Source organism: Piliocolobus tephrosceles, chromosome 14, assembly GCF_002776525.5.
Source record: "Piliocolobus tephrosceles isolate RC106 chromosome 14, ASM277652v3, whole genome shotgun sequence".
In the NCBI taxonomy this organism is placed as follows: domain Eukaryota; kingdom Metazoa; phylum Chordata; class Mammalia; order Primates; family Cercopithecidae; genus Piliocolobus; species Piliocolobus tephrosceles.
In genome coordinates this window covers 7,734,226-7,756,495 of record NC_045447.1, presented here as the reverse complement: position 1 = coordinate 7,756,495, position 22,270 = coordinate 7,734,226, and the positions used below count along the sequence as shown (strand labels likewise).

The following is a 22,270-nucleotide window of genomic DNA, read 5'->3' as shown; positions in this document are numbered from 1 at the left end:
TCATTTCTCAAGGGACTAACCCCTGCCTGTACACTCATTTTAGCTTTCATAAACACTTGAAGGAAACTAGTGTCTGCAGGAAATCCATGGGCTGCTCCTGTAGCTTTACCTTGTTGGGACCCAGTAGAGTACCTGGCAGAGTGAGTTTTCCTTAAAGGGTTTTGGTGACGTCACTGAGTGTGTATGCGCCACCATATGTTAACGGAAGTGCTGAACTTCATATTGGGTATTGGAAAGTAGATAGTGAACTATGTATTCCACTGTATGTCTCTAAGGCTTTTCTCATTTTCAGGTGAGAACATTTATAATATGATAATTTATCATATAATTATTTTGGGATAGAGCGAGGGTCTCACTATGTTGCCCAGGCTGGTCCGGAACTCCAGGCCTCAAGCAATCCTCCCACCTCAGCCTTTCAAAGTGTTGGGATGGGTGTGAGCCACCTTACCCCCATTCCTGACTGTCTTTATTTTAAAATCTGATAGCCCATGTGTATTATCAAACTTTGGTTTCTTCTGAAGTACCAGTTATTTCATAGATAGAAATTTACTTAGACCACAGTTCTCAAACTTGTGACCTGTGAGCTATAGAAGACTTACAGTGGGCCTGCAGGCATGCTGCGTTTGACCCACACAGCACCAGCACTTAGAAACTAGAGTGATTTTTGGCTGGGCATGGTGGCTCATGCCTGTAATCCCAGCACTTTGGGAGGCCACCTGAGGTCAGGAGTTCAGGACCAGCCTGATCAACATGGAGAAACCCCGTCTCTGCTAAAAACAAAAAAATTAGCTGGGCGTGGTGGCACATGCTTGTAATCCCAGCTACTCAGGAGGCCGAGGCAGGAGAATTGCTTGAACCTGGGTGGTGGAGGTTGCAGTGAGCCGGGGTGGTGCCACTGCACTCCAGCCTGGGAGAGGTTCCCTGGGCGAGGTTGCAGTGAGCCGAGATCGCGTCATTGCACTGAAGCCTGAGCGAAAAGAGCAAAACTTTGTCTCAAAAAACAAAAGAAACTAGAATGATTTTGTATTTTTTTAAAAATGAGATTTTGGGCTAGGCATGGTGGCTCACGCCTGTAATCCCAGCACTTTGGGAGGCCGAGGCGGGTGGATCACAAGGTCAGGAGATCGAGACCATCCTGGCTAACACAGTGAAACCCCGTCTCTACTAAAAATATAAAAAGTTAGCCGGGCGTGGTGGCAGGTGCCTGTAGTCCCAGCTACTCGGGAGGCTGAGGCAGGAGAATTGCTTGAACCCGGGAGGTGGAGGTTGCAGTGAGCTGGGGTGGTGCTATTGCACTCCAGCCTGGAAGACAGAGAAGACTCCATCTCAAAAAAAAAAAAGTTTCAGCCAGGCATAGTGGCTCATGCCTGTAATCTCAGCACTTTGGGAGGCCGAGGCAGGCAGATCACTTGAGGTTAGGATGAGACCAACCTGGCCAATGTGGTGAAATCCTGCCTCCACTAAAAATACAAAAATGAGTCAGGCGTGGTGGTGTGCATCTGTAATCCCAGCTACTTGGGAGACTGAGCCACGATAATCGCTTGAACCTGGGAGACAGGTTGCAATGAGTGGAGATTGCATCATTGTACTCCAGCCTGGGCGACAGAGTGAGACTCTGTCTCAAAAGAGAAAAAAAAAAAGATTTCTAGTTTCCCTAGAAAAGATCTGGCCACACTGCTCCCACAGCTTGCACAGCGATAATCAGGAGGAGCTGAGTAGCTATTGCGTTTCTGATGTGAGGCATTCACGCTGTCTGGGTTGCCTTCATTCTCGCCATCTTGCTATTGTTTTGTACTGTTCTTTGGGATGCCTGATTGACAGTTTTTTACTTTTTCTAAACTGTGAGTGAGTCGTCTCTGGTTTTTATTTGAAATTTCTAATGGAAAGAGCTCTGGATGGAGAGTTAGGAGGTCTGAGTCACCTGTAAGCCGATGCATGACCTTGGGCTGGGTTGGTCTTCCCTAGCATTTGATCTGTAGGCTGTTTAAAGATCTTCAGTGGAAAAGAGATCATGGGCAGTTAAGTTTGGGGAATGCAGGATTAAATAAAGGTGAATTGACTTCTTTAGGACTTGTCAGAACCTTTAACATGCTTGTGTGCATTAACTCCTGCAGGGGTGTAGGATGTGTTTTGTTGCGTTAACTCCCGCAGGGGTGTGAGATATGTTTTGTTGCATAGGAGTGTAGGGTATGTTTTGTTGCATTAACTCCCACAGGGGTGTAGGATGTGTTTTGTTGCGTTAACCCCTACAGGGGTGTAGGATGTGTTTTGTAAATATCCTGAAGTTAGATCACTTCATGCCCTCTTTCCATGGAACCAAATCACATTCTGTGCATCAAACGTCAGGAAATGTGGAGCTAGATAATTTCAGCAGTCTCTTCAAACCTTTAGATATTCAGAGTGTCCATCTAACTGGATCTGGAAAAATTTCACCATGTTATTTTGGTTCTTGTGCTTTCTGTTATATCTGCTATCTATTCATACTCCTTTCTCTCCCCTTCTTTGCTGTGTAGTCTTTATTCTGGTACTTTATCTTAGAATCATCCCAATTGAAAATGTTCTGCATTTGGAGTTTTATTATAAAGATTTTGTTCGTTGGTTTTGGGTTTTTTTGAGACAAGGTCTTGCTCTGTTGTCCAGGCTAGAATGCAGTGGCATGATCACAGCTCAGTGCAGCCTGGATCTCCTGGGCTCAAGGGATCCTCGCACCTCAGCCTCCATAGCTGGCATGCACCATCACGCCCAGCCTACATTTTTATTCTAATACCAGATGGTTACAAATCACTTGTAAGACTGAGTAGCGTGATTGGAAGTAGTGATTTGATTCAGATTACTTACCATTAATTGAAGATCTGCTGAGTCCAAGGCCGCTTGCTGGATGCTGGGCCAGTGCAAAGATAACTAAGACAAGTTTGTAAGTGGTTTTATCTTAGTGCGGAATTCAGGCTTTAAAACCACCAGATAAGATAGGACCAGGACTGTCAATTCTCTCTCTCCCCTTTTTAGTTATAAATTGAGATAGGATCTCTCTCTCACCCAGGCGGGAGTGCAGTGGCGCAGTCTCGGCTCACTGCAACCTCTGCCTCTTGGGCTCAAGCGATCCTCCTGCCTCAGCCTCCCCAGTAGCTGCCACTACGCCCAGCTAATAAGGGCTATTAATTCTCATTTTATATTTGAAAATAATGAGCCAGAGGGAGATAAAGCAGTTTTCTCAGAGGTACACATAGTTAATATATGCAGTAGTTCTTGAACCCATGCCCTCTGCATTTTAAGAAGGACTTGATTCCTTAGCAGAGGTAGTTGGATAGTTTTTCATCTCAATGGGGTGGCTGAAGCAGCAGCTTTTTTTTTTTTTTTTTTTTATACAGAGTCTTGCTCTGTCGCCCAGCTGGAGTGCAGTGGCGCAATCTCAATTCACTGCAAGCTCAGCCTCCCAGGTTCATGCCATTCTCCTGTCTCAACCTCCTGAGTAGCTGGGTCTACAGGCGCCCGCCACTACGCCTGGCTGATTTTTTGTATTTTTAGTAGAGACAGGGTTTCTCTGTGCTAGCCAGGATGGTCTCGAACTCCTGACCTCATGATCCACCCGCCTCTGCCTCCCAAAGTGCTGGGATTACAGGCATGAGCCACCATGCCTGGCCTTTTTTATTTTTTTTTATTTTTTTTTTTTGAGATGGAGTCTCACTCTGTCACCAGGCTGGAGGGCAGTGGCATGATCTCGGCTCACTGCAACCTCCGCCTCCCGCGTTCAAGTGATTCTCCTGCCTCAGCCTCCCAAGTAGCTGGGACTACAGGCACGCACCATCACGCCTAGCTAATTTTTGTATTTTTTGTAGAGATGGGGTTTCACCATGTTGGCCACGATGGCCTGGATTTTCTGACCTCGTGATCCACCCGCCTTGGCCTCCCAAAGTGCTGGGATTACAAGTGTGAGCCACCGTGCCCAGCCTAGCAGTCTTTAAACAGATCATTGGAGGGGGTTGTTGGTGGAATTCGATGAAATGGAAGGGGAAAGCTAATGGGCGTGTCACATTTAGGGCCTTTGGTGGGAGCGACCCACCCGAAACAGTATTTCGGCATAGAGCCTCACCTGATCATCTTAGCATTCTGCCTACAGATGGGCCTCTCCGTATCTGCTTTAAATTTAGCGGGTGTTTAAGGAGCACCTTCTATGTGCCAAGTATTTTGCTATGCATTAGGAAAGTTGTTCCTTAACTTTTTCAGAACATGGACCTTTCTGAGACTCTTGAAACTTTGAACCTCTCCCCAGAAATATTTAAATAGTTTGGGATGTAATTTTGGGAAATCATGAATTCTCTAAAACTAACCCCTGGAGCTCCTAGTTAAGGACTCTTTGTCCTAAGGGTACCAAGATGTTGGAGACAGATCCAGTCCTCAGCTGTGATAGTGGGGAGACAGTATAACCAACAGGTCACTCAGTGAGAGTATGCTACTTAGATGTAGTTTATAAGGTGATTTGCAAACACGAATGTGGGAGTATTTAATTCTGCCTAAGCATAGGAGGGATGAGGTTGTCAGGAAAACCTCCCAAGGAGAGCTGCATCTTATTCAATTGTCATAGAATTCTTTATTTCAGTTATTGCCAGTAAGTAGGGCAGGATCAGCCGGGGCTCCATCTCTGATGACAACAATAGTTCTCATTCATCGAGCCCATGTTGTGCTGGGTGCCAGGCAAGGATTCTTACATATGTTCTTTCATTTCATGGTGACAAAACTCCTGGAGAATGGCATTGTGATGTGATTATTAAGACGCAGACCTGAGGTTCAGACAGTATGAGTTCAAGTTCTGGTTTTGCCACTTACTAGCTTGGCTTTAGACAAATTATTTGTTTCAGCCTTAGTTTTCTCATCTGTAATGCAGAAATAGTTGATGATAGTAATAATTTTAAAAACAATAGTATTAGAAATTAGAAAGTTACCCTGGGTGGTGGGGTGGGTAGTGACTGAAGGGGACATGAGGCAGACTTCTGGGGTCCTGGTGATGTTTCTTGATCTAGGTGCTAGTTACATAGGTATTTTAGTATCTGAAACTTCAGTGAACTATAAACTTATGATCATGTATTTTTCTGTGTCATTATTGTTCTTCAATAAGAGGTTAAAATAGCAAGCATTTCTGGTTCCTTACTGTGCACCCGGCATTGTTTCTAGTGCTTTACATTTATCTTGTTATCCCTGTGAATACAATTCCAGGCAAACTGTTTCCAAGTCCCACAGTAAGGAGAATAGTAACAATTAAATGAGGACACTGTCAGGCACTTAGTAGGCAGTATGTTTGATGCACTGTCTTCTTTGTAACATTAGGTAGTGGGATGCAGGACTGGGACCTGCCCCTAGGGACCATGACTCCAAGCCTGTCTTAGGAACTTGTTTTTAGCCACGGGGCTACTTGCCTGGCTGCATACTGTTTCTTCCCACTGTGGGGAGTAGAGACTTGCAGTCCAACCTCCCTTTCTCCCAGGCAGGGCCTCTCTGGGTGGCTGTGCCACTCAGGGTCTGGGGAAGTAAGTTGGGTTCCCACGCCCTTGATGCTGGTATGAGTCTCCACCTCTGCTTGCTGTATCCATGCGAATCAACAGGATCTGTGTTGAGTAGCATGGACACATATGTGGATGGCATTCAGGTGGCTTTGCCTATTTCTGATTGGTATAGAGTTCTAATAAGTATGAAGTTGTGGGACTATTTGCAACTTCTTATTTGGATTTGTAAGGTGATCTACTTTGGTTATGAAACCTGTCAGAGAATTTTAGTCTTGAAAATGTGTACTGGGAATAATTAATTGCCATGTTTTCTATCTTTAGTGATTTGTGTACCACCTTTATGATTTCTGCCATATCATTGAACCTTCAGTACACTATTTAATATTCTTAAGTTTAGATTATTTATTTTTTTATTTGTTTATTTTGAGACAGAGTCTTGCTGTGTCACCAGGCTGGAGTGCAGTGGCTCTATCTCGGCTCATTGCAACCTCCACCTCCCGGGTTCAAGCAGTTCTCCTGCCTCAGCCTCCTGAGTAGCTGGGATTATTGGCATGTACCACTACGCCCAGCTAATTTTTGTATTTTTAGTAGGGACAGGGTTTCGCCATGTTGGCCAGGCTGGTCTTGAACTCCTAAGTTCAAGTGATCCACCAGCCCTGGCATCCCAAAGTGCTGGGATTACAGGCGTGAGCCACTGCACCCAGCCAGATTTATTTTGAATATATATGCATATATATATTGTTTGTTTGTTTTGTTTTTTTGAGAGACGGTCTGGCTCCTGCACAGGCTGTAGTGTAGCTATGGCTCAACCATAGCTCACTGTAATTTTGAACTCCTGGGCTCAAGGACTCCTCCTGCCTTAGCCTCCCGAGAAGCTAAGACTACAGGCTCATGCCACCACAGTCAGCTAGGTTTTTGGGGGTTTATTTGTTTTTGGTTTTGTAGAGGTAAAGCCTCACTGTATTGCCCAGGCTGGTGTCAAACTTTGGGCTCAAACGATCCTCCTACCACAGCCTTCCAAAGTGCTGGGATTACAGATATGAGCCACCACGCCCGGCCTATTTAATTTTTTTTTTTTTTTTTTTTTTTTTTTTTGCCAGTGACATACCCCCAAGGAGATCCTGAGAACATGTGCCCCTAAAATATTTTTTAAAAGGGAACTAAGTCAGTATCATAAGTGGAAAACTTTGTCATGCATAGAAGGTAATTTTAAGAACAATGGAAGTTTAAAAACATTTATCCATGTACCTCCCAAGATCACCTTGTGTGTTTTTCTTTTTCTTTTCTTTTCTTTTTTTTTTTGAGGTGGAGTCTCGCTCTGTTGCCCGGGCTGGAGTGCAGTGGCGTGATCTTGGCTCACTGCAAGCTCTGCCTCCCGGGTTCACGCCATTCTCCTGCCTCAGCCTCCCGAGTAGCTGGGACTACAGGCGCCCGCCACCACGCCTGGCTCATTTTTTGTATTTTTAGTAGAGATGGGGATTCACCGTGTTAGCCAGGATGCTCTTGATCTCCTGACCTCATGATCTGTCCGCCTCAGCCTCCTGAAGTGCTGGGATTACAGGCGTGAGCCACTGTGCCTGGCCTCACCTTGTGCATCTTTCTTGGGAAAGCACCGGTTTAGTCTGCCTCTGCATTTTACAGGTGAAGACTCCAAGGAGAAAGGCTCGTGAAGGTCTTCCCCAAGGTCACAAACGGGAAGAACTGGCTGGAAAATCAGGACTGTTGACTGATTCCTGGTCCAGTACTCTCCTCCCATGAGTTTCCTTTAACTACTGGTGGTTAAGTGTCTGTGACGTTGATTTATTTTTCATTTATCACTGAGCTTAAAATAGCACGGGTAGTGAGATAACCCATTTGCCTCCCCCTAAAAAGGGAAAATAACTTGTGTGGTAGAAAATTGGTAGCAGAGTCCGCTCAAGGTCACGCTTGCAGATAAGAGGAGAGTGGCCTTGGTTTTGTGGACCATCCTGGCTTTTATCTCCTGGCCTACATCATTGTGAACTGAGGACTGTACCTCACTTCCCTTAAGTAACTACTGTTTAAAATGATCAATTGTGTGAAGAATTGCTTGGGCTCTGTGCACTGTAAGTCATTAGACTTTATTTAAGTCCTTGGGAACTGAGATATGTTTAAGAAAATATTAGGTGGAGGGAAGGAAGCAGCCAAGTGGTCAGAGAATTTTAGTCTTGCAAATGTACACTGGGAATAATTAATTGAAAATAGAAAATTAATGTTTTCTAACTTCAGTGATTTGTGTACCTCCTTTATGGTTTTTGCCATATCATTGAACCTTCGATGTACTATTAACTTGGACTCCAGACTCAGGAAGATCTGGGTTTAAATACTGTTTCTGCCACCTTTTTGTTTTTTTGGTAAACTGAAAGCAAGTTTATTAAGAAAGGAATAAAATAGAGCAGTCTGTTTCTGCCACTTATAAGATGAGTGACTTTGGGCAGGTCACTCCATGTCTGAGCCCCAGTTTTTATTGTCTTAAAATGGAAATAATAAGGCCGGGCACGGTGGATCACACCTGTAATCCCAGCACTTTGGGAGGCCGAGGTGGACAGACATCAAGGTCAGGAGTTTGAGACCAGCTTGTCCAACATGGTGAAACCCCGTCTCTACTAAAAATACAAAAATTATCCGGACATAGTGGTGCATGCCTGTAACCCCAGCTACTCGGGAGGCTGAGGCAAGAGAATCTCTTGAACCTGGGAGGCAGAGGTTGCCGAGAACCTGCTAGAGAATCATGGTGAGGAATAGATGAGATAGCATATTTAAAGTGGTTTTAGCAGAGTAGCATTCATTACATTTTAATTCTATTTTACTAGGCATTTAAAATCATTTTTTGGAACAAGGTTGTATGTGGAAGAATGAAGGAGTATATTGCTTCTTTACAGTATAGTGTGACATAGTCTACACCATAGTATAAATGTGATTTATACATTGTAATGTTGAATTTATACCCAACATTTGTTTAACTAGGGTTCAAATGCAGTTTCCTCACTTCAGAGCTGTATCTCAGCTGTTTTTCTGTACTACTTCTCTCATAGTGGAAATTTCCCAAATTGTAGATAATGAAGTAAGCATGAATTAAGAAGAAACCTGACAGGCTTAGTCACATTTTGGAAGAACACTTGTTGATTTAATCTAAATTAAGAATAGGAAGCTGTTGTAACACTTTTATCATGGCAGCTTTGGAGGAAAATATGACATGAAACTACTACATAACGTTAGAAGGCAGGCCAAGGACTCAGGAATACAGGTTAGCTACTTCAGAAGGAAGAGAAAAGGGCCAGGCGCGGTGACTTACGCCTGTAATCCCAGCACTTTGGGAGGCCAAAGTGGGTGGATCACCTGAGGTCAGGAGTTTGAGGCCAGCCTGCCCAACATGGTGAAACTCTGTCTCTACTAAAAATATAAAAATGAGCCAGGCATGGTGGCACGTGCCTGGAATCCCAGCTACTCAAGAGACTGAGGCAGGAGAATTGCTTGAACCCAGGAGACGGAGGTTGCAGTGAGCCGAGACCATGCCACCGTACTCCAGCCTGGGTGACAGAGCAAGACTTCATCTCAAAAATAAAATAAAGAAGGAAGGTAAAAGATCTGGAAGCCTAGAGGCGTCATTTGAAGGGAGCTGGTATAAGGTCATATTGTGTTTGGGGTCCTGTCTTTTTGTTTTGTTTTGTTTTTGAGTCAGTCTCTCACTCTGAGATGAATGTGGCTGTGTTCTAACAAAACTCTAATTACAAAAGCAAGTGGTTCACCAGCCGTAGATTGCCAAGGCCTGGCCTAGACTACAGTAATGTCTCCTAAGGCTGAGTCTGGCTTAGACTATCTTTTCCTTCCTTCCTTCTTCCTATCTTGTCTCCTCACAGTCAAGGGGATGTTTTTTGTTGTTTCCTAGAGATGGAGTCTCGCTGCATCTTCCAGCTGGAGTGCAGTGGCTCAATCATAGCTCGCTGTAACCTTAAACTCCCCGGCTCAAGCAGTCCTCCTGCCTCAGCCTCCTGAGTAGCTGGGACGACAGGAATGCACCACCACACACAGCTAATTTTTTATTTTTTGTAGAGATGGGGGTTTCGCTGTGTTGCCCAGGCTGGTCTAGAATTCCTGGCCTCAAGCAGTCATCCCACTTTAACCTCCCAAAGTGCTGGAGTTACCTATGCTAGCCACCATGCTCTTGGCTGGAGATCTTTTAGAAGCATAAATCAGCATGTTACTCTGCTGCTTAAGACTTGTATTAGCCGCCCATCAGCCTTCCTATAAAGTCCAAGCTCCTCACCATGACCTGAAAGGGTCCAGTATGAACTACCACCTTTGAAACATATCTAGTTCCTTCCACGCTGGCAAGATTGACTTCTTTTCCAGGCTCATACCTACCAAGCTTGCTCCTGCCTCAGGGCCTTTGTACAAGTTCCTCTGTGTAGAACATACTTTCTCAGATTTTTATGTAGCCAGCTCCTCATCGTCACGTAGGACTCAGATGTCACTCCTCACAGTGGCCTTCCTGTTCACCCCATTTAAAGCAGCTTCCTAAGCATGCTCTATGTGACATTATCTTCTCTTATTGTGGTAATGCTTATCACTTGCCGAAATGATCAGTTTATTGATTATCTGGTTTACCTTTAACTTCCCCCAGCTGCTGACTCTTAAGTACCAGGCCTGGTGGTTCTCCCTCACCACAAAAGCTCCAGTGCCTCAAAAAGCCCATCACACAGTAGGTACTTAACATTTATTGGGTGAATTGCCTTGTTTTGCAACCGTAGTATTTGTGGTGTGCTCAAGTATTCCTCTGCCTTCAGGGATCTTATTATCTTTTCAAAAACTATGAACTATGTGGTATTACCCTGGGGCATCATGCAGAGATGAAGGAGACTTGCCTCAACATCACAGAACTCATAAATGTAAGGGATGATGTCTGCTGTTTAAATCCTGCATTTGGTTTTCAGTATCATGATTGTCTTTGGTTGTTTGTTTGTTTCAGGTAATTTCTGTTGGTCCCAATAGGTCTGAGACTTCTGGGAACATTTGGACTAGCTCAGAGCTACCACTGAAGACTTTGCTCTGGGGGTTAGCTGTGCTAGCTGCCCCCAATAGACCCCTGTTTATTAACTTTAACTGAGGGACTAACATCAAGAGCAGTTGCTGTAAATATTCCTTTGGTTAAATGAAAGAGTTACTTTCTTATGAAGATCACATATAATTTCCTGCTAAGAACAAAGTAGATAAGTAAGAAGTTCTGCATACCATTTGTTTCTGGGGGGAAATTTTTAACAGCTGTGTTCTGTCCTTTCACTGATAATAAATATTAAAAGTTGAAATAGCTCTTAGAGATCATCTCCCTTTCTCTGCTGCAGGAATCCTTCTGAAATTGTTTGAACACTTCCAGTAAAGACAAGCTTATGTTACATCTCTATAGATCACACATCAGTTTATAGAGATTACAGTTTATAGGATGGGTGTATTCCTAAGGAATTGTCAGGCTGGGCACCATGACTCACACCTTTGAGCCGTGGGATTAGCCAAAGTGCTAATTCCAGCACTTTGCGAGACTGAGGCAGGAGGATTGCTTGAGCTCAGGAGTTCGAGACCAGCCTGGGCAACATATTGAGACCTCATCTCTATTAAAAATTTTTAAAAATAGGCTGGGCGCTGTGGCTCACGCATGTAATCCTAGCACTTTGGGAGGCTGAGGCAGACAGATCACCTGAAGTCAGGAGTTCAAGACCAGCCTGGCCAATGTGGTGAAACCTCGTCTCTACTAAAAATACAAAAATTAGCGGGGCGTGGTAGTACACGCTTATAATCCCAGCTACTCAGGAGGCTGAGGCAGGAGAATCGCTTGAACCCAGGAGGCAGAGGTTACAGTGAGCTGAGATCATGCCATTGCACTCCAGCCTGGGTGACAAGAGCAAAGCTTCATCTCAAAAAAAAATAAAAATAAATTTTAAAAAATTTAGCTGGACATGGTGGTGCATACCTGTAGTCTCAGCTACTTGGGAGGCTGAGGCGGGAAGATCACTTGAGCTTGGGAAGTTGAGGGTACAGTGAACAGTGATCACATCACTGCACTCCAGCCTGGATGACAGAGTGAGACCCCTTTGTCACATTTGAGCACACAAGGCCATTCAGATATTGTTGGGGAATTTGTTGCATAAGCGAACCCTGTGAGAAAGCCTAAACTTTTTGAAGAAAGTTCTTCAAGTTCTTCAATTGTTGGCTTGCTTTTTTTTTTTTTTCTTCTTAAGATGTGACATTCCTATATATTAAGAGGTGGCTTAAAAATACTAATTTGCGGCCGGGCACAGTGGCTCACGCACGTAATCCCAGCACTTCGAGAGACCAAGGCGGCTGAATCACCTGAGGTTGGGAGTTCAATACCATCTGACCAACATGGGGAAACTCCATCTCTACTAAAAATACAAAATTAGCCGGACGTGGTGGCACATGCCTGTAATCCCAGCTACTCGGGAGGCTGAGGCAGGAGAATCGCTTGAACCCGGGAGGCAGAGGTTGCGGTGAGCCAAGATCATGCCATTGCACTCCAGCCTGGGCAACAAGAGCGAAACTCCATCTCAAAAAAAAAAAAAAAAGAATACTAATTTGTTTGTAGAGACACATTTTTGAAAGTACTCTGAAGTCACATTATTATTAAGACCAAAAGAAAACTCACTTAACAGTGAAAAGTATTTGTGCTCTTGTGGTGCTGCCTTCCATTAATCTAGGTCAGGGGAGAAATGGGATAACAGCCGTTTAAAGAGGACACTTGTCTTTCTCCCTCAGATAGAGCCATGGTTTGTTACTGAGTGTTTAAATCTGATTCTCTCTGTAGATTGCTGCTAAAATTGATTCAATTCCTCACTTGAATAATTCCACACCTCTAGTGGACCCCTCAGTATATGGATATGGAGTACAAAAACGGCCCTTGGATGATGGAGGTAAGTTGCCAGAATTATCTTTGCCTTTCAGGTGGTAGTGAACCTGCCAGTTAAGTTTGAATTTGTCAGCCATTACCTTAACGACTCTCTGAAGTGTCACTCTGTGGAGAGAAATGGTTGAAGGGAAGTATTTAGGATGATTTTTCACGGCAGTCCTTCAGCATTTGAGTTCCTATTTGCCTTGATAATACAGAAATCTTTTCACTGGGCTCTGAGATAAAGACTTGGCCCCTGAGCATCAGCTTGGAAGTAATTTGACCTATTTGAGAATTTTGTTTGATTTAGCCCTCTGTTCTTCAGTGTGCGTGGGAATTGAAGTTCCCACTTTCTCCAAAGAAAGCTACGATTTGGTGCATGGCTCAAGGGAAGCTGTGGCTACATCTTGACCTTAAAGAAAGAGAAGAATGGTGACCTTTCTACAGTCTGGCTGCCAAATTCTTCACCATTCCCATTTATGTCAGGCTTTTTCTAGAAGCATCCCTGTTCTTTAATTCATTTATTTGTTTGTTGTTTTGTTGGCTGGTTTATATACCCTACTCCATCTCCAAAAGAATTTGAGAACACTTAGAAGTGGCCATCCCCAGCACTCTGGCAGTTATCTATCAGATGTGTTTCTGTAGAGAGCTTGGGCATCTGTATCATATTTTGTCTCCTGTTACTATAGAAGAGATAGTGAAATACACTAGATTGACATGAATTTGCATGTAGTCAAGTGAATTGGTGTCTTCTCTGTGTTCTTTTTCTGTCGCTGTGTACCCAGTCATTTATGTTTGTGCATATTTCTGTGATGTATTCTGTGAAAAATGAAGGTGTAGAACGGTATGTATTGTATAATCTTTTCTCCCAAAAGTGCATGTTTTTATGTACATAGAAAAATATAATTTGCCACGAATCATTTCTCTGGTCTCTAGGAATTCTTGTTTTTTTTTTTTAATCCCCCCTTAGCGATGGGATCACACTCTGCTCAGGCTAGAGTGTAGTGGCGCTGTTGAACTCCTGGGCTCCAGTGATCCTCCCACCTCGGCCTCCCAAGTAGCTGGGACTACAGGCATGAGCCATCACGCTTCCTAGTACATTTTTAAATTCTCCAGTTCACAGACTTGTTCACAAATCTCAATGTCCTGAACAAACCCTATGTTAAGGTTCTTTTTAGTTAACTTAAGAGTTGAAGTATTTTATTCTATTTGTAATTTTTGTGACTACATAGGTGTATATATTTATGGGGTACATGAGATGTTTTGATGCAGGCCTGCAATGTGAAATAAGCACATCGTGGAAGATGGGGGTATCCATCCCCTCAAGCATTTATCTTTTGAGTTACAAACAATCCAGTTACTCTCTTTATTTTAAAATGTACAATTCGGTTATTGTTGGCTATAGTCACCCTGTTGTGCTATCAAATAGTAGGTCTTATTCGTACCCATTAACCCCCTCCCCTGCCTCCCCGAGCCCCCTTTGCCCCCTACTACCCTTCCCAGCCTCTGGTAACCGTCCTTCTACTCTCTGTGTCCATGAGTTCAACTGTTTTGATTTTTATATCGCATAAATAAGTGAGAACATGTAATTTTTGTCTTTCTCCGCCTGGCTTATTTCACTTAACATAATGCTCTCCAGTTCCATTCATGTTGTTGCAAATGACTGGATCTCATTCCTTTTTATGGCTGAGTTGTTTTCAAATAGACCCAAATAACACCTCCAAAAAGTTCTAAAGGACTGAACTTCAACCTCCTAAAGGTTAAAGAACCCTGCTTCAAGGGAAAGTTAGAAAGTTCATATTGCTAAAGAAGTGATCTTTAGGGGTAGCCTCTGTCAAAGATAACCCAAAGCAAACCAAACAAACAGCTACACAGCCTTTGGAAATCTTTATTGCTAAGAAAAATGTGCCAGAATTCCGGCGGCTTGGTCTGCCTCTGCTTTTCTAAACTTTTCATCACACCATCAGCAAGACTGTGAGCCTAGAAGGCAGCCCGGTAAACATGAACATCACTTCCCTTCACAGGATCTGCTTGTTCACATTCTTACTCTCTTAAGAGAGTGGCCCAGTGACCTTCCCCCTACCAGAAGACAAGTGACAAAAAGGGGCTGTGGCAGTCCCCAGATGCTGAGACCAACGCAGAACTCAAATTCTATACATGGAGAAGAGCTTGGAGAAGAAAACAATATGTGTAATCCTGTGATTTAAACAGTGCTCACCAGAAGACAGGATTCATTTTATCGAGCTATAATGCAGAACGTAAGAAGCCTGAGGGAAATTCCTTTTTCTTCAAATACAGCCTGTGGTCACATAAGACCAGGTGTTCAGGGAGGACAGGAGGTTCAGCACGACACAGAAACTTTCCTTCTTGCTATAGGAGGGGTTCATATTTAGAGGGAAGAAAAAGATAAACCATAGTCATTTTCTGTTTGTAAAGACTTACTCCCCAAAAGGTAGACATGGAAAAAAATACGGTTATCACAACAAAGAAGTGAAAATACGCAATATACTAATGAAACCGAGGTTTTAAGTGAGATTCTGGACCTACAGGGTGATCTTGGCCAAGTCAACTACATCTGCCTGTGACCCAGTTCTCTTTGTCAATACTGATAATGTCTTTATTAGTGCTAATTTCTTTCAAATGTATGTGCAATGGACTAATGGGAGAAAAACATCTGCAAAGTGCCAGAGGGCCTCATTCCACATATTTAGGTATTCCTTATGCAGAGGACACAGCAGATACCGGCTCACTGCAAGCACAGGTTTTGACACTTCAACTCCACGCAGTGAGTGAAAAAAACAAGGCTCAATTGTGAAATTGTTGTGAAAGGCTGAATGAGTTGTGAAATATATTGATTTCGATTTCTGGAAACACTGGGCCAAAGAGACACTGTCCTTTAATGGGCTACGTGCACAGAGGCAGACAACTTGGTTTTGTTTTTACTTTGCTGTCTCCCAAGAGGAACCAAAGTATGATTGCTCCAAAAAGATAAAAAGGTTAATTTGCATTACAGCTTTCTGCTAAGGCAAAAATGCCGATAATGCAGTCACCCCTATTTGGCCTAGGGAATCACTAACACCAGTCAAATATAAAAAGATCACAGTGTGTTATTTTGGATAAGCAGTTTAAATGGTTATCTTAGTTCCAGTGGCCCTGGGGTGAATTTTCTGTTTTGTGGTCATAAACACTTTGTAAATACACAAGAATTTTTACAAATGAGTGCTGTCCCCTTAAAATCTTCAATGTGAGTCTAAAGAATTTTCCCCCAAAGGCTCCCACATCTAAAAACAATGGCCATCTCCTCTTAGAGTTCCTAGAGATGCCCGACATGGACATGGTGGCTCACACCTGTAATCCCAGCTACCCAGGAGGCTGAGGTGGTGTGAAAGCTCGAGCCCAGGCATTCGAGGCCAGCCTGGGCAACATGGCAAAACCATATCTCCAAAAAATAGATATGTAAGACCGAGCACTACGGCTCACGCCTGTAATCCCAGCACTTTGGGAGGCCGAGGCAGGCGAATCATGAGGTCAGGCGATTGAGACCATCCTGGCTAACACGGTGAAACCCCGTCTCTACTAAAGATACAAAAAATTAGCTGGATGCCGTTGCCTGCGCCTGTAGTCCCAGTTACTTGGGAGGCTGAGGCAGGAGAATCGCTTGAACCTGGGATGTGGAGGTTGCAGTGAGCCGAGATCGCGCCACTGCACTCCAGCCTGAGCAACAGAGCGAGACTCCGTCTCAAAAAATATGTATATGTGTGTGTGTGTGTGTATAAAGTTTTTTTTTTTACTGTGCTAGGCAGTGGAACAAGGGAAAGGATTTGTTCCTGATATAGAAAAGGGATTTGGGTTAGTTGTGTTTCAGGGAGTGGCGGTTTTGAGCCGGCTGTCAGAATGCTGTTCTTGAGCCTGCTTAGAACCCAGAGCAGAATTTAGAGCTCAGTTTGAAAGCTTGCCTGGATGCCTCTCTCTGGGAGGTAGCTGTCACCAGTCACTCCACCGCCCTCCAGCTTTGGATCAGGCCATTTTAACCTTCACTGTCTTCAATCTTGACACCCACATGTTCCAGCAGTCTTTGATATGCATCCTTGGCACCCCACCAGTTCAGGAATCTGCCTTCTGGTCTCAGTTGTGGCACCTTTTCCATCCAGTATGTCTCTCATGCTTCAGCTGTAGCCTCTCCCTGCAGTCAGTCCAACCAGTTTCATTCCTCCAGTAGCCAGGGAGGTGCAGATCTTCCAACCTGGCCGTCGCCTGCCCTCCCTGCTTGGCTCCTCCCATGCACCCTGTGCAGCAGCCTGGACGGCTGTCTCTTCTCTCTCCCCTCTCACCCAGCTCTTAACCTGCCCCACTCCTGCTCAGCAGCTTCCTCCTAGAAACCTATCCTCTTCCGTATCTTTTGACTTTCTTCACTGCTCAGCCCACATGCCACCTAGCTTCTTGGTCTTCTCTCTACCCTTTCCTTCCTTCCTTCCTTCCTTCCTTCCTTCCTTCCTTCCTTCCTTCCTTCCTTCCTTCCTTCCTTCCTTCCTCCCTTCCTCCCTCCCTCCTTCCCTCCCTCCCTTTGCCCTTTTCCCTTTTTTACACACCCACCTCACTAGTGAATATTAAATCATATCGTTCTCTTAATTTCTAAAGCAGTGTGTTTGCCCTCTGCTCAGGGCAGACAAGATCGCATCTTTCCTTCTGCGGTTACTGGGTCCCGCCATGCACCTCTCCTAGCAGAGCCTATGTGATGTGGCCATAGATACTGGCCTCATTTCCCATGGACTCTTCATGCTCAAGTTCCCCCCTGTTTCCTACGATTAGCATTTTAAAATTTTGGAAAAAGTAACTTCCAAATTTAAGAGAATAATATTAGCTAAGTGATTTAGAAGTGCAAATTTAAATGTAATCTAAATTAGAGGTTGGCAAGCTTTTCTTTTTTTTTTTTTTTTTAAGACAGGGTCTCGCTGAGGCTAGAGTGCAGCGGGGCAATCATGGTTCACTGCAGCCTCTACCCCCCCAGACTCAGGTGATCCTCCCACCTCAGCCTCCTGAGTAGCTGGGACTGCACTGCACTTGGCAACAAGCTTTTTTTATAAAGGACCAGATAGTAAGCATTTTAGGGGCCAGGCACGGTGGCTTATGCCTATAATCCCAGCACTTTGGGAGGCCAAGGTGGGAGGACTGCTCGTGTCCAGGAGTTTGAGACCAGCCTGGGCAATGTAGCAAGACCCCATCTCTACAAAAAAAAATGAAAAAAGATTAGCTGGGTGTGGTGGTGCATGCCTGTAGCTGCAGCTACTCAGGAGGCTGAGGCGGGAGGATTTCCTGAGCCTGGGAGATCAAGACCACAGCAAGCAGTGATCGCACCTCTGCACTCAGCTTGGGCGACATAGTGATCTCAAAACAAACAAAAATAAATGTAAGGTTGCAGGCTATGTATCCCACCTACTAAGCTACACTATTGGAGTTCAGAAACAGCTGTAGCATCTATATAAACAAATGAGCATGGCTGTGAGCCAAGAAGATATTTCATGGAAACAGGCAGCTGGCCCTCAAGCTTAATTTGCCAGTCCTCAGCTAAAATCAGCCTCATCAGATGATGAACATTTTCTTCATCTTTAGTTAGAGAAGTATATAGAGAGTACCCCTCCCCCAGTTTCTTTAAACAAGTCTCCTGTCTCGTGGTTCACTGTCCAGCTGCCCTGACCACCTAAACAAGTGCTTTCTCATGTTTGCCCAGAGCTGATGGACAGACGGAGAAGTCACTTCCCATTTGCCCCTATGTATATCTCCTGATCCAAGATCAAAGCCTTTCGAGTTTTCTTCCTCAGGAGAGTTTTAAGGAGCTTTCTTTAGTTGAACTAAGCAGGCCTTACCCTCCCCTGCATTCTGTGTAGCGGGTGGCACCAAAACCAGGGCTTCAGGAGAGTACAGCACTGTCCTCACCACTAGGGTGGCGGGGGAAAGGTCACGCAAGGGGCTTTGAAACTGTGCCTGCCTCTTCTCCCAAAGACTCATCTTTGCTATTTATGTGGCACCTTTTTTTTTTCCTTTTTATTCTTTTTACTTCGTGACCTGCTGAAGAAAGCACCTTTTATGTAGTACCACACTTCCTAATTTTGATAATAGAGTTGTTCCCTGTTTATTCATGACTTCGTTTTCCCACAGTCAACCACTGCCAAAAATATTAAATGGAAAAATGGAAAATTCTAGAAATAATTCCTTTTTTTTGACACGGAGTCTTGCTCTGTCACCTAGACTGGAGTGTAGTGGTGCGATCTTGGCTCACTGCAACCTCCACCTCCCGGGTTCAAGAGATTCTCCTGCCTGCCGCAGCCTCCCGATTAGCTGGGATTACAGGCGTGTGCCACCACAGCCAGCTAATTTTTGTATTTTTAGTAGAGATGGGGTTTCACCATGTTGGCCAGGCTGTTCTTGAACTCCTGACCTTGTGATCCACCTGCCTCTGTCTCCCAAAGTGCTGGGATTACAGACATGAGCCACCACGCCCGGCTAATTCCTAATTTTTAAATTGTACACCATTCTGAGTAGCATGTGTATCCACACTGTATACATTACCCGCTCACCAATGTATAGGAAAAAATATAGTATATACAGGGTTGGGTACTCTCAATGGTTTCAGCCACCTACCAGGGGTCTATGGAACATATCCCTTATAGACGAGGGGAAATTCCGGTATTCTTACGGGGTAAAGGATGAATTCTTGGGCATACTGCCAAATGAATTATTTGCAGGAAGAGTGAAATAGACTGTTTCTATGATCCTTTCCAAGCTTTGTTTCAGTACTTGTGGCATAGGGCAAGGACTGAAAAGGAGGACAGGAAGGAGGAGAAAAAGGAATGAGGAGGAAAAGACATTTGAAAATCCAAGACCTTAAGGAGAGACAGGAGACAGGAGGTACAAGTGGTAGCGGGTGGTGAGAGCCATGATGCCCAGACCCTTGCCTGTGACCTGCACCCCAGGCAGGTGCTGCAGGCACCAGTCTCCACTCTGGAAAGAGGAAAGTGAATCTCAGAGGTGTTGATACTTTCCCTGAATGTGGGGAATGATGACAGATGCTGGAGGGATGAAAAGCCAAGACCAAACCCTAGTTCCTGAGAGTAGGAGGGGTTAGGAGGAACGTTTGCCTTTTGTGAAGAGGAAAGAGGGGAAGCAGATGAAGGCTTTCCAGGGGCGGGTGGACATGGGCAGGCTTCCCAGGGTCCTTTTTCAGCTCCTTGCCTCCTATCTGCCCTCTTCCCTAAAATGGGCCTTTCTGAGAGTCACGTCTGCCCCGGAAGTTTGTGCCTTTCCTGCCACGCCCCTTCTCCCATTCCCCACTTTTGGTGTACAGTGGGCAGTCACCTGGGGTGGAAAAATCCCCAAGCAGTGGGGCCAGGCAAGAATTCTGAATAGAGAATCCCAAGGTAACAAAGGGTAGAGCCTTGGTAAGAAATAGTGAAGGGAGGCTGGGCATGGTGGCTCACGCCTGTAATCCCAGCACTTTGGGAGGCTGAAGTGGGAAGATCACCTAAGGTCAGGAGTTCAAGACCAGCCTGGTCAACGTGGTGAAACCCAGTCTTTACTAAAAATACAAAAATTAGCCGGACATGGTGGCGTGCATCTGTAGTCCCAGCTACTCGGGAGGCTGAAGTGGGAGAATGGCCTGAATCCGGGAGGCAGAGGTTGCAGTGGGCCGAGATTGCGTCACTGCACTCCAGCCTGGGCAACAGAACAAGACTGTCTCCAAAAAAAACAAAGAAATAGTGAAGGGGGACAGGGTCTGATTTTATCCAGTTGACGACTCCTGGCAAAGGCTCTGTGCCCTACCCCCCACCTCAGCCACCTCCATTTGTTTCTTCCTCCCTTCACCCATCTATCCATTTTAGGATTATAATTTAGAAGTGAGATGATAGTTACATGGGTACATACATACGTGTAAGTTGGAAAAAGGCAGTGAGATTTTTCACCTTGGCAAAGCACGATCTGACTGGTTAGTTGACAGTTGGCTTAGCCAGCTGGGTAAAATAGTAGACATTTTCCACAGAAATGAATGAGCTAAACCTGTGTCATCAATGTTGTGACAAAAATATAACTCGAGCTCGTGTACAATGCCTGTTACATTCTTCGCGGCTGTTAATAGGGAAGAAAAGTAGTTGCCAAATTGAAAGAGGATGCATAGGTTTCCAGAGTTCAACTTGATGGTACAACCTCTCTCGAATACAGTTTTGGAGTGTTACAAAACTAAACCTGCACTTATGCATGGTCCACAATTGCACTGTTGGGCATTTATCCCCAAGAAATGAAAATGTTCACACAGGAGCCTGTTCACATAGCAGCTTTATTCGTAATAGTCCCACACTGAAAACAGCCCACCTGTCCTTCAAGTGATGAATGGTTCTGCTGCGATACAGCTGTACTGTGGAATATTACTCAGTGGTAAAATGGAACAAATGCTGAGTACATCCAGCAACTTGGATGAATCTCCAGGGTGGCAAAAGCCAATCCCAAAAAACTACATACTGCATGATCCCCTTTGTGTAACCTTTTGGGAACGGAGAACAGATTAGTGGTTGCCAGGGGTTAGGGATTGAGTCGGAGGAGAGGGGGTCGTGTAAGATCATAGCCAGAAGGGAACCTGAAGCTTAAACTCCTTATTGTTGTAGATAAGGAAACCCCAGTTTCGGAAGTAGTAAGTGGTTTGACCAAGGCCAGATAGATACATGGTAAGTGACAGAAGGGAAGTTGAACCTGGGTCTCTGTCTCATGTGCCCTAATAGTTTAGTACTTAAACATGTGAACTTCAGAGTCTGATAGATCAAGGCTTGAATCCCAGCTTTGATAGTCGTTAGCTCTTTGACCCTGGACAAATTCCTTAACGTCTCTGAGCCTGTGTTTCCTCGTCTGTAAAATGGACCTGATGATAACCTGCCTCATCAGATTATCATGAGGGTTATATCTCATTAGTTTCAAACTTTAAGAAATACCACTCCCGGGCCAGGTGCGGTTGCTCATGCCTATAATCCCAGCACTTTGGGAGGCCGAGGCAGGTGATCACGAGGTCAGGAGATGGAGACCGCCCTGACCAACGTGGTGAAACCCCGTCGCTACTAAAACACAAAAAATTGGCTGGGCATGGTGGTGCGTGCCTTTAGTGCCAGCTACTCGGGAGGCTGAGGCAGGGGAATTGCTTGAACCCAGGAGGTGGAGATTGCAGTGAGCCAAGATCGTGCCACTGCGCTCCAGCCTGGTGACAGAACAAGACTCTGTCTCAAACAAAAAAGAAAAAATACCACTCCCCATGTGAGAAAAACTGTTTCCATCAGAACTAGTTAGTACAGATGTATTAAAACACATACGTGACTGAAATGAAAGTTTTAATGAAATACATTACCCTTTTTATATATGGTACATTCTGTTTTCTCTTTCATTTTTTAATAAAGCTGGTTATGACCCCCTGTATTGATTTCATGACACTGGCGTAAATGAAAGTAAAGCTTAGGGCTATGACTATAGTATCATAGAATTCTTTTTCCTCTTAGGCACTTGGGGAGAAGGTGCAGGGCCCAACGTGTCCCTGGAGGCTAGGGTAGGCCCCTTCATCTGTTGCCTTCTGCCTTCCCGGCTAGACTCTAAGCTCCCTGAGGGCAAAGGTGACTTTGTTAGATTGTTGTATCCTCAGGTCCTGTCACAGTGCTCAGCACCTGGAAGGCACTGACCTGTGAGATGAATGATCAAGAGAGTTAATATCACAAAATTAAACAGTGATAAGTGTAGAAACCCACAAGATTAGAGGACAGGGGAAGATGAAGGGGTGCAGAGTTTGCACGGGCACAGGCCCCTCGCCTGCATGCCATTCTGAAGGCTT

General features: G+C 44.7%; 1 protein-coding gene across 3 annotated transcripts in view; it reads left to right on the top strand.

Annotated features, from left to right (window-relative positions):
• FUBP3 (far upstream element binding protein 3) overlaps positions 1-22,270 on the top strand; it is a 60,234-nt gene that overhangs the window by 5,011 nt on the left and 32,953 nt on the right. For all 3 annotated transcript variants that reach the window (XM_023216939.1, XM_023216940.1, XM_023216938.1), the window contains exon 2: positions 12,334-12,439. In XM_023216939.1, coding sequence (XP_023072707.1) covers positions 12,334-12,439 — 106 coding nt within the window. The remainder of the gene's footprint in view (positions 1-12,333; positions 12,440-22,270) is intronic.